Raw genomic sequence first — 13,422 nt, 5'->3', positions numbered from 1 at the left:
CTGGAGGATTCATCTCGTCTCGTCGTTACTCTAGTCTGAAGTTGAACTCGCCCCCCTTTTACTCTTTTACTGTAAAAAAAACCTGGTAAGGTCTAACAGTGTAAACATCTTTTTAAACAAGAAAATGATGTTGATTTAAGAGAATCAGGGCCAATTTCTTTGGCAGTTTGTTATATTAGTCAGATGTTAGATAATTATATACTTTTTAAATATTTTATTTTTAAATATCAAATTGGTGTTAGTATGGTGAAAAAAAATCTGAACATTTTAGTAACTAAGCAGAATTGTATTAGGTTTAGTAAAAACAATTTATATTGTTTACATGGTACAATTTCTGATAAACTACTTTTTTTATTGCTTGACATAAATTTGATGATTTCAATTCAGTTCAGTGCTTGTGATTTGATTCAATATTGACTCATTTGGATAAATATTAGGTAGGCTACACAAGATAGGCATTCATTTTTCTCAAGACAAAAAACAACAACAAAAACTCACCTAATCAGCCCAGACATATAATGCGTTTTTTTTAATTATAACACCAACAACTGTATTTAACATTGTTCATTAGCTAGAGATCATCCGTTCACGTGACGCTAACAGTTATAGGGATCTGTCACGTCACATTTACAAGCGCCAAAACGGTATTTATTGCTTGAATTTTGAAATAAAATTGACAGAATCTGAGAGATGAGATTATTTTTTATAACATAAGTATCCTGCTCTGTCTTGTCTGTCGGTCTCCGTGTCCTCTTTGCTTTGCAATGTTACTGTGCGTGAGAAAATTGATGTGTGGCGTCACGTGAGAGCGTGAAAGTTGGCAGCTATGGGCCTTAGCAGACAAATCAAATAAAAAACAGTGCGAGCGAGGCTACATTAGTCACATTAGAAAATGAAGTTGTAGGTTGCGTTTGAAATGAATAATTACGTATCTTATTTATCTGAGGTAAAGTAAACCAAATACTCACGTATGCTCGATAAAGAATTAGACGGCACAATGAGCCCATCGGGCGGTTGAATTTAAAAGATTGATTTTGCTAGCCGTTCGCGGGTTTCCATGGTAACGTCGCTGGTGGGCGGGGTGCTGAACCAGAACGCGCATTATGACGTCTGATAATTCCATGTAGCCTGGGTGTCTCTGTGTAGTCTTGCTAATTATTCAGTCTCATATGCCATGTATTTACCAGGAGATGAAAAATAATTCAAGTGGAATAACAATATTTGGTGCTGAAGGAGACGGAGCTGAGCTCCGGCATGGTGTGTTGTGGACCCGAGGAGGCGGAGCTGCGCTCCGGCCCAATTTAACCTATGTATATGGTAATAACAATGTTAATTTAGTTCTACTTAACGGTTCCTGAACGCTGTAACTAACAGCTGCCCAGCCATTGTTTTTAATACGAGCTGCACTAGGTCTATATCTGTATTCTAAGAGTTATTATTACTTGTATGGATCTCGTTAATAACTTGACAACACTTAAATGTGTATTCTTACAAGTTAAAGAACAAATGTTTGTGCAATTCCTTTTTTTTCACCTTTTATGAGGCCAAAAAAAAAAAAAAACTGTCTGGTAAAAAGTCACTGTGGCAGGTGGTCAAAAAAGTTAAAGTCCGCGTGAACCGGAAGTTGCAAACGACTTTTCTCCAGTGTTGTGAGGTATTTCCCAGTGAAAAGGCTTATTGAACAGAGGGCAGGGTTTTACTCTAGCGCTCCTCCTCTCCATCTCTCGCTCATAGCAGACTAACGGTTTGAGGGGAGTGGTTAAGCGTTTCCCAAACCATGCAGTCAAACCTACGTCGTCAGAGAAGGAACTCCATTCCAGTCCGGAAGTAACTTTTCAGAGTTTGATTAAAGATTACGACGGCAAACCATTTTTTTCTGTGTATTAACTTGCACAGATTAATTTTTCACCACAAGACTAGTAATATGCGCTAACAAATTAAATAGGGTCAATTTTGATTTCAGTTGGACTTTAACTTCAGGCCCTGATCATGGGATAGTAAAGTGTCCATCATATGCGCACTTCAGAATCTTGCCGGAAGTAGTAGGTCATCCGGGTACTTCTCGCCCACTGTTTTTCGAATTCTATGATTTCGGACATACCACTCTGCTCACGTACTGTTTTTCGCATACTATATAGTAGGGAAGTATTTGATTTCGGGCGCAGCTTAAATGTGCATAGGGCGTCCTCAGGCTGCTGGTATGGATTGAAAACACAGTACATCAGAGTATCCAGCGCTCATAATGATTACATCGACGCATTTGGGTATAAATTCAATAAATATTATTCCTCTCTATAGAAATCTGATGTAAATCTATGAGAATCTATCAATATTTCTCCAAATCTGCACATTTTTGAGCTAAAAGCCCTGAAGAACGTTGTTTTGTCAAGAGTTGTCATGACGACAGCACAGGAGTTTTTTCTGAATGGGAGCGGCTTACGCTCATAATTCATATTAAAGGTATCGACTCATTTTTTCATTACATAACTTACTGACACAAATTAAGACATAACTGTCACTATAAGTTTCTCAGAATACAATAGTGATCAAATACTGAAACTTGAGTCTTATATCTTTTTAACGATGTATAGTTTGTCAAGGTAATAACATTAAATCTGATAGTAACTTTGAACTATAAAAAAAAAAAAGCTTCAGTGTGCCGGTGTTACGGATCAACTGGGGATCATGTTTAGGGCTGGGGCGGTTACCGCAATACCGCGGTCACATGATGCCTACCGCGGGTCTGAGCTCGTCACCGTCATCACCGCAAAAAAAAAAAAAAATAGCATTGGCCTGCACATGTGTGCACGTTGTGTCTAATTACATTGATTCTAATGACATGGATTGTGTCTAATGACATTGTGTCTTACATAAGTTTTGGGGTTGATTTAAAGCGGTTTACCGCTATACCGCGGGAATTTCTTGCTTTTCAACCGCGGTAAGAAAAAATCCATACCGTCCCAGCCGTAATCATGTTAACTGGGGGAACGCGCGTGCACGCAGATTTTTTTCCCAGTTTTACCTGGATGTAGCAACAATGGGTTGTACATTAATATTAATATTAGCTCAAATGATCTATAGGGAATTTTAATAATTAATCATGAATATGATTAATATTTTGTATGTTACAGTTAAATTAATTTATCGCAGCTGAACTAGATTGATATATGAATGATTATCATAACGGGTTATGGTTCGTCATTAATACATCAAATAGTCTTATTTCAGCTCGAAGTAATGGGATAACTTTAATTGAATTCATTTAGTTATCAAACAATCTGTTTTGAACGTAAGATTAACTTAATTCTCAAGGAAAATTATCCTTCTTACAAACACGAGAAAGAGTATCTTTTCCAGGCCTTGAAAAGACAACTTTCTATGTTTGTAAAATTAGCTTACTTAAATCGTACCAAGATAAAGCATATAGCTAAGATCGAACATTTCAGGGACTAAGTAACATGGGCAATTAAAACAGAGTCAGTCAAGGACATATGGAATTTAATAATTAGACTAATACTACATTGAAACTACGAGTATACACAGAGTAAATACATATTTACAACAGAAACATACGGATGAAAACATTACAAGACCAAACGGATAACAGATGAGAGAGGGAGCGGATGAAAGGGAGAAAGTGAAACTAAAGTTCAGGATGAGAGAGATCACCGAGATGATCTCTGCATGGCAAAATCACAGGCAACCTTTTGAGAGACAGCAAGGAATCAAATCACATTAAAAGTTCAATAAACTTATCTTGCAAAATGGTTCTCTTTGTTGCTGAAGAACGCAGAGTTCATGCGTGTGTCCTAAGACCAGCGTGCGTGTGTTTCTTTAAGAAAGCAGGGCTCGCGCTCTCGTGTCTTCTGGTGAGCGCGGTAGCGGGGTTTTCGAAAGAGTCTTTCTCTTTGAGTTGAAGTTGTCTGCTGCGTTTGCTTCGTGGAGTCCGAAGACGAAAATAAAGAAAAGACTTAAAGAAAATTGAAAACGCTCCCAAAAGGAGCCATAAGGTCTTCTCGCTGACGAGGCGGGTTCGTGAAAATGCAGGAACAAAACAAGACGAAAGGAAATACAGAACAGAACAGAGCGGAACGCGGAGTGTAACCGCTTTTCTAGGGCACAGGAATTTCACTCCTCCCTGGGCTTGAGCCAATTGGAACGCGAAATTCCAGGCGGGAGAAAAGTTCTTTGTCTCACTACGAGTTTGATTTGCATGTTTTATGGCAGTCTTAGGATCATGCCATTTCTACGTTAAACAATTATAACTGCAGTAAAATGCATTTTATCATAATTTGGTATCCATATCTTTCCTACGGGTATATGGAGGTTCAATTCAAGACCAAATTTGGTATGTTTAAAAGCTACGGCCTAGAAGTACCTTCTTACTCTGTAAGATAAGTATTAAAAGTTCGATTAACAAACTGGGAATAAGACTAACCTAAAATGTGATGTGCATTTACAAGTGGGAATGAAAATTGGACTTTTAAAAAGACCACATGACATATACCTATGAATTCGCAACAGTGTGCACCTCTGAAACATTATTCCTTTAAGGTTTACAAGAATACAAAAACATATCACAGAGAAGAACAATCGTGGAAAAGAGAAAATACATTCAGGTTTGCATATTTCTTCAATGGTTATACATATAAAATATCTAGGATGAACACTTTAATTCTGCTCTCCTGCCAGAATCTCAGTGAGATTCCTGGGTTGTCGACATTCCGTTAGGACCATAAAATTTTATGGTCTGGGGGGAGTTAGGGTACAAATATAGTGTATCATTCTTAAAATACCCACTTAGAATTCAAAACTACACACTAGGGAATCACACTATAGAATAACACAAAACTAATCACATGCATAATGGAATTGTATATCAAAAAGAATATCTCTAAGTTCTAAGTTAAATTCAAAGGATGTTTGTGTGTGTGTGGGGGTGTGATGTCACGTAGCAGGAGAAGGTTTTGTTATCTCTCTGTGGTCCAGAGAGGGGGAAGGGGGTTTGGAATGCAGAACTTTGCAGAGTTAACGAAAGATGTTGACTGTTTATCCTCCAAGGTACAATAAAGTGTCACGAAAGTCCATTTGCTCCAGTCTTTCTGGAGCCTGGCGTATGATTTGCAATCTTTGAAGTCAGGAGGTTACAAGCTTCGGTAAGCTTAGCAAAGAACATTTTGGACAGGAATGTGCTTAGAAAAACACAGAGTCCGAATTGGTTAATTCAGAATCAAACGAACGAATGATTCAAATAGCCCAGTCGCTACAGTCCCCCTTTCCGTAGGATGAAGTCCCTGCGTGTGGACATCATCGGACGGCAATCATCACGACGGGCAGATGACAGGTGAATCATGATGGTCGTGTAGCAGGTGGATCATGATGGTTGTGTAGCAGGTGGATCATGATGGGGGAAGGCAGGTGGTTCTTGGAGCTGAGGATTCAGCTCGATGAGGTTCGGCGTGGTCTCTGACTTGGCACCCCCTTTCCGGGGATTCCGTCTGAAACCTTTGGACACAGCTTTCGTGAGCTTGGCTGTATCGCATCTCGTTGAGTCTTCTGGACAGGATGGAGGCCAACCTAGTGTTAGGGTGTGGCTGATTAACTGCAGAGGTGCACAGCCCAATGTAGGCGGCGGTCCCTAGCCCAGTCGCTACATGGATTTCCAGCAGATGTTAGACGGCTACAGATTCGTCGCAGCCATTTTTCACGGATCCATGATTAAAAACGTATGTTTCACCAGTTGTATACACACTGGTATGCATAATAAAGCGATTTGTTTTTGAAGTGTATATTCCTGCGTATTTGACGCAATTTCAAAGAAGTTTAACATACTTTAGTGTCAAGCTCAGAAACCACGCCTATGTTAACATGGGGCATTCGGTTTCATTGGATGAACAGACTTGTCAGCGCACTTCAGAAGACTCTTCTCAACATTAGTGTATCATATTTTCTGTAGTGTGTTGTCATGAGTTCTAATCACAAATAACAACAGATGTAGATTAAATGAAAGTAGCTAGACTACCTAAAAGAAACATAAATTGCAAAGTACATTTTTTTCAAGTTGCATTTATTGATCTGCATATAGCCTAATTTTATAATGGATCTATTATTTTTTATATAAAAACACTTATCAGCTTATTTTACTCTGCTGATTATATTAAGATCTCTTTTCTCTTTTCTTCTGCTTGAAATGCAATGTAAGTCGCTTTGGATAGAAGCGTCTGCCAAATGTGTACATGTACATTATGCTCAGTAGGAGCATGAACTTGAATGTTGTGTATCTAATGTCTTGTATTGGACATGTAGAACACTTTGTCTTTAGTGATTAAAGTCCTGTGAAAAACACTGAGAGGCAACCACAAATTGTACATTTATACATTTATCCATTTAGCTGACGCTTTTATCCAAAGCGACTTACAATTGCTATGCATGTCAGAGGTCGCACGCCTCTGGAGCAACTAGGGGTTAAGTGTCTTGCTCTGGGACACATTGGTGTGTCACAGTGGATTCGAACCCGGGTCTCTCACACCAAAGGCATGTGTCTTATCCACTGCGCCATCACCACCCCGTAAATTGTATTACTGAAATAAGCAAAACATATGATATAGTGATAATGAATTATTACAAATATATACTGATATTCTCTATGGCTAATATACTCATAGGCCTACATCACTAACCTCTTAATCATTTGTCACCTCACACGAATAGCATGACCCTCTCTAAAACAAGAGGAAATGCTTTATTGTTTACTTTTTTGCTGACCTCTTTAACAAAAGAAATATGACACAATCTTTTTATGTAATATACATTTAAATTATGCCAGTTCTCTTCATTTGACTGGTACCATGAATCTCATTAACATATTCTCTTTACTTGTTATGAATCATCACATCATGTGCTTTCATTATTGTTGTCTGCTAACCGTTAGGAACAGATTAAAAGGTCTATAAATGAAGTGTCATTAGTGTTAGGCCATATACTGCCACAGCAAATGGATGCAATTAAAGTTAGACAAATCAAAAACTTTGCAGGATAACCAATATCCCGACCGCTGCTCAAGAAAGGAGCGTGATTATATAAAGAGGAGATGTGAAAATTTCACAATGAAGGGTGATGGTGTGTTAAATTGTTCTTAAAAAGATAATACAACTGTGACATTTATTTACTAATATAACTACATTAGATGGAGAGCAGCATAGGTATTAAGGCCAAACTGGCCAATGGGTAAGAAACATGTATACATATACATTACAAAACAAGTAACTGTTCTTCATAAACATGTAACTTAAGTCTATAGTTTGTTCTCCCTTCCTTAGATTGAATGTTCAGAATGTTGAAGGTGGGACTGTGTGGTCAGATCTTCCACTGTTGGCAAATACAGCTGTCCTGCATGCACATTTGCCTATTCTTTTCTTCTTTTTTTTTGTTATTGTTGCTTTCATACCTGTTAGCTAATAAATATGTTTGTTGAACATTCCCTGAATAAATGCTGTGGGTAATTCACTGGATCCATAAGCTATGGCTTCTCAATTTTCAACACTCTTTAGGAACATTTATGGAGTGTAGCCTACTGTATGCTTTATGCTTTAATTCATTCCTCAGTAACATTAAAATAAATAATAAATAAATGCTTGACATCCCTTTTACCACAGCAGTATTGCTGCTCAATTTAAATTAAGCCACAAATTGGCATCATAACAATAATCTGCGAATACACATGCACTGCAAAGACACAATGTCAATGGCATAATTTATTGGATCAGTGGTTCGGAGTGTGTATCAAACTGCCAAAGTCACATGATTTCAGTAAACGAGGCTTCGTTACGTCATAATTGTTTCAAAACGTTTAAAAATGTCAATGGTTCACCACTGGGGGGCGATGATCTCTGTGAACCCATGAATCATGCAGATTCACTGAGATTGAACAAGTGGGTTTTACCTGATCTCTGATCAGTTTTATACATTTGTAGACATTTTAATTAGACATGAGTATAATTAAAAGGAATAATAGTAGTTAATAGTCTCTTATTGGCCTGTTTAGCTGAGCCATCCATAAAATACACCGACACTGCCTCACGGTGCAGCACTAAAGCAGATGAACTGCCTTTTACAAAACTTGTTTGATTGTCTTCTGCTTAAGGAAATACTTTTATTCCTTAATCTGATCATGTTAGTTTATACAGTTATTCTTTGTTCATGTTAGTTCACAGGGGATTTACTAATGTTAACAGAAAACTTTTGTATTTAAAAATGTATTAGTAAATGTTGAAACTTAAGGTTATTAAATGCTGTATAGTATTGTCCATCATGGGTTCATGTTAACTAATGTAGTTAATGTTAACAAATGAAACCTTACTGTAAAGTTTTAGCAAGTAGACAATGTGTCTGAAAACAACCGACATAAACACATTTGACCCAGTGAGCAAACCAAGGGTGACATTGACATGAAAGAACCTTAAAGATTAAATGAAATGAATGTGTAAACTAACATAAATAGATCAACGCTTTCAACCTTTGTATTGTTACAGTGTTGGTAGTATTATTTAAATGAACAATGTGTAGTCTTTCTCCATGTTACCTTTACCTTGATATCCCTGTTTATTTGTCAGCAAAAGTCTGCTGGATGAAGATGAACACGTTAGTTGATCATCATAGATCTGAGTCATTTTCTCTTTCTGTCTTCAGTCTGAATAGATGCAGTATTACAGAGAAACAGAGTCTCATCCTGACTTCAGCTCTGAAATCAAACCCGTCACACCTGAGAGAGCTGGACCTGAGCGTGAATAAACTAGGAGACTCAGGAGTGAAGCGCTTATGTGCCGTACTGAAGGATTCACACTGTAAACTGGAGAGATTGAGGTCAGTCACATTCACATACAATAATCAAAATGCTTAAAATCACTTCAACAGTTTAAACTAAAACACTTTAACACTGTATTTGTGCAAACTGAGTATTTTGTGATCTGGTGAAATAAAGATGAAGATCTCTCTTCCTCTCTCTGTTTTATTTGCTTATGAAGATGATGTGACTTTACAGAATAAAGAGTTTTCTTTTCTTCTGTCTTATTTTCTTCTCTCTCTCTGCTAATGTAGGTTAAGCTGCTGTGATATGACAGATGAAGGTTGTTCTGATGTGACTTCAGCTCTGAAATCAAACCCGTCACACCTGAGAGAGCTGGACCTGAGCCTGAATAAACTAGGAGACTCAGGAGTGAAAAACCTCAGTGATCTACTGATGAACCCACAATTCAAGCTGGAGAAACTACAGTTAGTATCATTATACTGTACAGCAATTACAGTGTGACTGAAGTTTATTTATTTGAAGACAGCAGGGCTTATGTGTCATTGTTTATAGCAGTGCACTTTCTGGGTTTCCCCTATTGCTCACAGGGGGTTAAAGTGGGATGTGAGTGTGCCGTACGGACTCTTATTCTGGCTGTACTGAAGACGAAGCGGTTTGACCAATCAGATGAAAGGGCCGTTTCAGCGCCGCCCACATGTGCAAACGAAATATTCGCTGTATTTTGGTTTATATATATACAGTATATACTTTTTTTTTTCATCAATCTCTTTATTAAATTTTGAACATGAAATAAGAACTAACAAAGTTCCCCTTCACATACAAAGAAAACAAAAACATAAACACCAAGAATCAACAAAAATAAACGACAAACAACATAGTAACAATGAAGGAAAAAACAAAACAAAATAAAATAAAAACACATTAACTAATAGCTGTGAGTGACGGTCCAAGAACTACTGCCCAGTCATTTGCAGCAAAAAACGTGGGACACTAAGTTTACTCAGGATTGTTTGGGAAGGTCAACTTCCCAACATATTCAAAAAAAGGGGGTATATATATATATAAAAAGCATATATATATATATATATATATATATATATATATATATATATATATATATATATATATATATATATATATATATATATATATATATTGGGGTGGAACGGTACATGTATTCGTATTGAACCGAATCGGTACGGGCGTCACGGTTCGGTGCATGAATTTTTTCTATTATTCAACAAAAACAAGCAATAAATCATTGTAAAATAGGGAAGGGAATCTTTAGGCACCTCATGAGCCGATCTAATTTTTTTCTTATTAATTAATCTTATTAATAAAACTTAAAATATTTAATTACATATGTAATTATAAGTAGGCCTACTTTTATAAACAATTACACATTAAAAAACTAAATTAATACAATTACATGTTAATAATTTTAACTAATATAGCTTCAAAACAAATAACAAAGAGGGGGAAAAAATATTACAAGCAATAAACAAAGAGTGCTTTCAGTATTTAAGAGTCGGCTGTCTGAACGTTTTCATCTCTTTTGAAATTATAAGATGTGGTTTGTCCTATCTGTTTAATAACTTAAGATATAACTGACTGTGTCACATTAATTTTGCGTCATAAAAGCATTTTGAGATGCAAGTACATTTAACCACGTAGACGGAGTCGCTCACAGCCGCATGCTCAAACGCTCTTCGCAAAGCGCGCGTGAGTATTTGAAATTGAAAGCAGCTTCTGTCGGTGATTTTCATATTTGTAATATATAAGCCAACTGCATTCCAAAAGACATATGATGCCTTCGTAGAGCATTTGTAAGCAAAACACCGGCGGGCGAGACCGCGCACTACAAAAGTAACATCAAGCAGACCGCGCGTATCTCATATCATGTGCAATGAAGCTCGCGAATGTTCTTGTAATTCGCTTCAACTTTTCCGAACTTTATGAAAGATTATTTTTTGGAAGGTTCGAGCGGTGTCGTGTGTGTGTGTGTGTGTGTGTGTGTGTGTGTGAGACAAAGGAATTAGAAGCAAGCAGAATACGGTTGTTTATAAAGCACACGTAGCGTCATCACGTATCTGTGTTGAGAACTAAGCTCAGACATAAATCTGAAATTATCTTAATCAATACAGAATCGTTGGAGAGAATCTATAACACAATATCACATAAATTAAACATAAACTGTTATTTCCTGTAGCCTACCTATGCCAGGCCTATGCGCAGCGTGACAAGTTGATGCTTCATCTGCAAGACTGGTTTACTCTCGCGTGTCACGTGACCAGAGTGTAATCGCGGCTTTGCGATTAAAAAAATCGCATTTCATCAAATCGCGATATTATCGCAAATGCAATTAATCGTTCAGCCCTACTTTCAATACATTTGTATAAAGAATAAAATTAAATTCAGTTTAAGGATTTATATTGTTCAGATTTAACTGATTAATCAGCTGAATGTTTTCCTCTCTGTTCTAGACTCTCTAACTGCAGTGTGACAGAAGAAGGTTATAAAGCTCTGGCTTCAGCTCTGAGATCAAACCCTTCACACCTGATAGAGCTGGATCTCACAGGAAATGATCCTGGACAATCAGGAGTGAAGGAGCTCAGTGATTTACTGCAGGATCCAGACTGTCAACTGAAGACACTGAGGTGAGACGGGATCAAATAATTAACTAAATTAGCTATATGCAGGCTAAATATTCATAACTAATATATTATTTTAGTTATATAATAAGCTGTACAATTTGTTGCATCAAAATGATCAAGATCAGATCAGATGCTGCAGGTTCTGTCATGATGATGATGATAACCGTCAACACAGTTTAGTTGTGATACGAGCTACAGGTCAAATAGACATTATGGGTCAGTATATGTGTACTGACATTCAGGAGTATACCTTGATAATTAACAATAATAGTTTTCCATCAAGCCCAGATTCACTGCATCTCTCTGCACCAGGTCTATGAGTCTCCAGATGTTCACAAACATGCAGTTTCACAAGCCAGTTTTCTCTGTGCTGACGTTTTTCACTCCTCCTGCTTTAAAGACAGAAAGATCTTAATTTTACACTTTGTATTCATACTGAAAATCATGATCTAGTGAGCTTTTGCCCTTCTGCTCTGTGAGACCTTTCTGTTCTTATGAGTTTGCTTTAGGACTGAGTGTTGCTCTAGTTTCTTTTAAATATATATTTATTTGTGTATTTAAATGTTTAAAGAAAAATTTCTTATCTAAATAACTAACTTAAGCTTGTCTTTAAAACAATAATTACGTTTTTTATCATATCAATCATTTTTTGTAATGCAGTGGACATTTAGTTGATACCTGAATTGCCTCTTCTGCAGGTTTGTGAGTCCTGCTGCTGAGGAAGCCTGTCAGTATGTGAATAGAGTTGTGGGTATAAACCCGTTACTCCAGAGAGAGCTGAATCTGAGTGAACATAAACTAGGAGACACACGAGTGAATCAGATCGCTGCTCTACTGCAGGATAAACACTGTCAACTCAACACACTGACGTGAGTATTGCTCATTTATTTATTATATTACTTTTAAGCATTTTTTCCCTCAGTCACACAGAGCCAGAACAATTTAAAGTAATAAAATTAAACAGTCAATTAAACTATTAAGCTGCAACCCCACTTTTGAAAAATCCCCAGAATGTCACATGATTATGGCACTTTTTAATGTGTTCCATATTATATATATATATATGGACTAAAGCTGCGTCCGAAATCGCGTACTATGGGAGTAGGTACTACATTTAAATTAGAACGTACTTCGCGACCGTTAAAAAAGTACGCTCTATATAGTATGAATACGGGTAGTATGAATGGAGTCCGGACGTACTGGTATTACGGTTGGTATTGTCACGTAACATGCGCGGTCACATCAGCGCGGAAATTTAAAGAGCCCATTCCACTGACTGCACTTAGAGCAATGTTTTTAGTTCTTTCCGCTTTCGTCTGCGTTTTTACGTCGTTCGTGCTCACAATTCAGAGGAGTCGTCGGTCAGCTGCTCGCAGATCACGCCTTTGTCGAGAGCTTTTGTGTAATTTCTCAAATAAGTTAAATATCATTTAGCCAATACATTTTACCTCAGAAAAAAACAAAAACAAAAAAAACACACACACATAAACCTGTGACAGGGTTTCTGCACATTTTTTAAAGTCAAATTTAAGGCTTTTTAAGACCCGAAGAAATCGTTTCTTGTTAATAATTAGATAACATTTTACTGATTGTGTTTTTGTGCTTGGTGCCATGGCTGGTTTAGGCCTGTTGTTGACAGCAGACCCACGAAGATATTCATATTTTTCATATTCTATGCAGTGGTCAGTTCACAGTAGTGACAGAAATTAACATTTTTTATTAAGGGGTAATATTTGCCATCTTAAATTGATTTCCAGGGGCATTTTCACCTATATATGGACATTTGTAGATGTATGCATCACCTTTTATGTCAAATTCTAACATTCAAATTAAATTCTATTAGAATAATTACACAATACCACTGTTACCAGCCAAATTAAATCATTAAATCAAAATCCATCTTTGCATTGCAGAGGTGACACAGTGGCGGCATCAGATCTGGCATTAATATATTTACACTGC

General features: G+C 37.0%; 1 protein-coding gene across 1 annotated transcript in view; it reads left to right on the top strand.

The window, feature by feature from the left end:
* The window catches only part of LOC307157223 (NACHT, LRR and PYD domains-containing protein 3-like), a 108,650-nt gene that overhangs the window by 55,515 nt on the left and 39,713 nt on the right, over nucleotides 1-13,422 (top strand). Inside the window, exons 9-12 of the mRNA XM_079869066.1 lie at nucleotides 8,689-8,862; nucleotides 9,097-9,270; nucleotides 11,290-11,463; nucleotides 12,159-12,329. Coding sequence (XP_079725192.1) covers nucleotides 8,689-8,862; nucleotides 9,097-9,270; nucleotides 11,290-11,463; nucleotides 12,159-12,329 — 693 coding nt within the window. The remainder of the gene's footprint in view (nucleotides 1-8,688; nucleotides 8,863-9,096; nucleotides 9,271-11,289; nucleotides 11,464-12,158; nucleotides 12,330-13,422) is intronic.

The sequence above is a fragment of the Squalius cephalus genome (genome assembly GCF_949319135.1).
Source record: "Squalius cephalus genome assembly, chromosome: 4".
Lineage (NCBI taxonomy): Eukaryota > Metazoa > Chordata > Actinopteri > Cypriniformes > Leuciscidae > Squalius > Squalius cephalus.
This window is presented reverse-complemented; position numbering and strand designations above follow the sequence as displayed.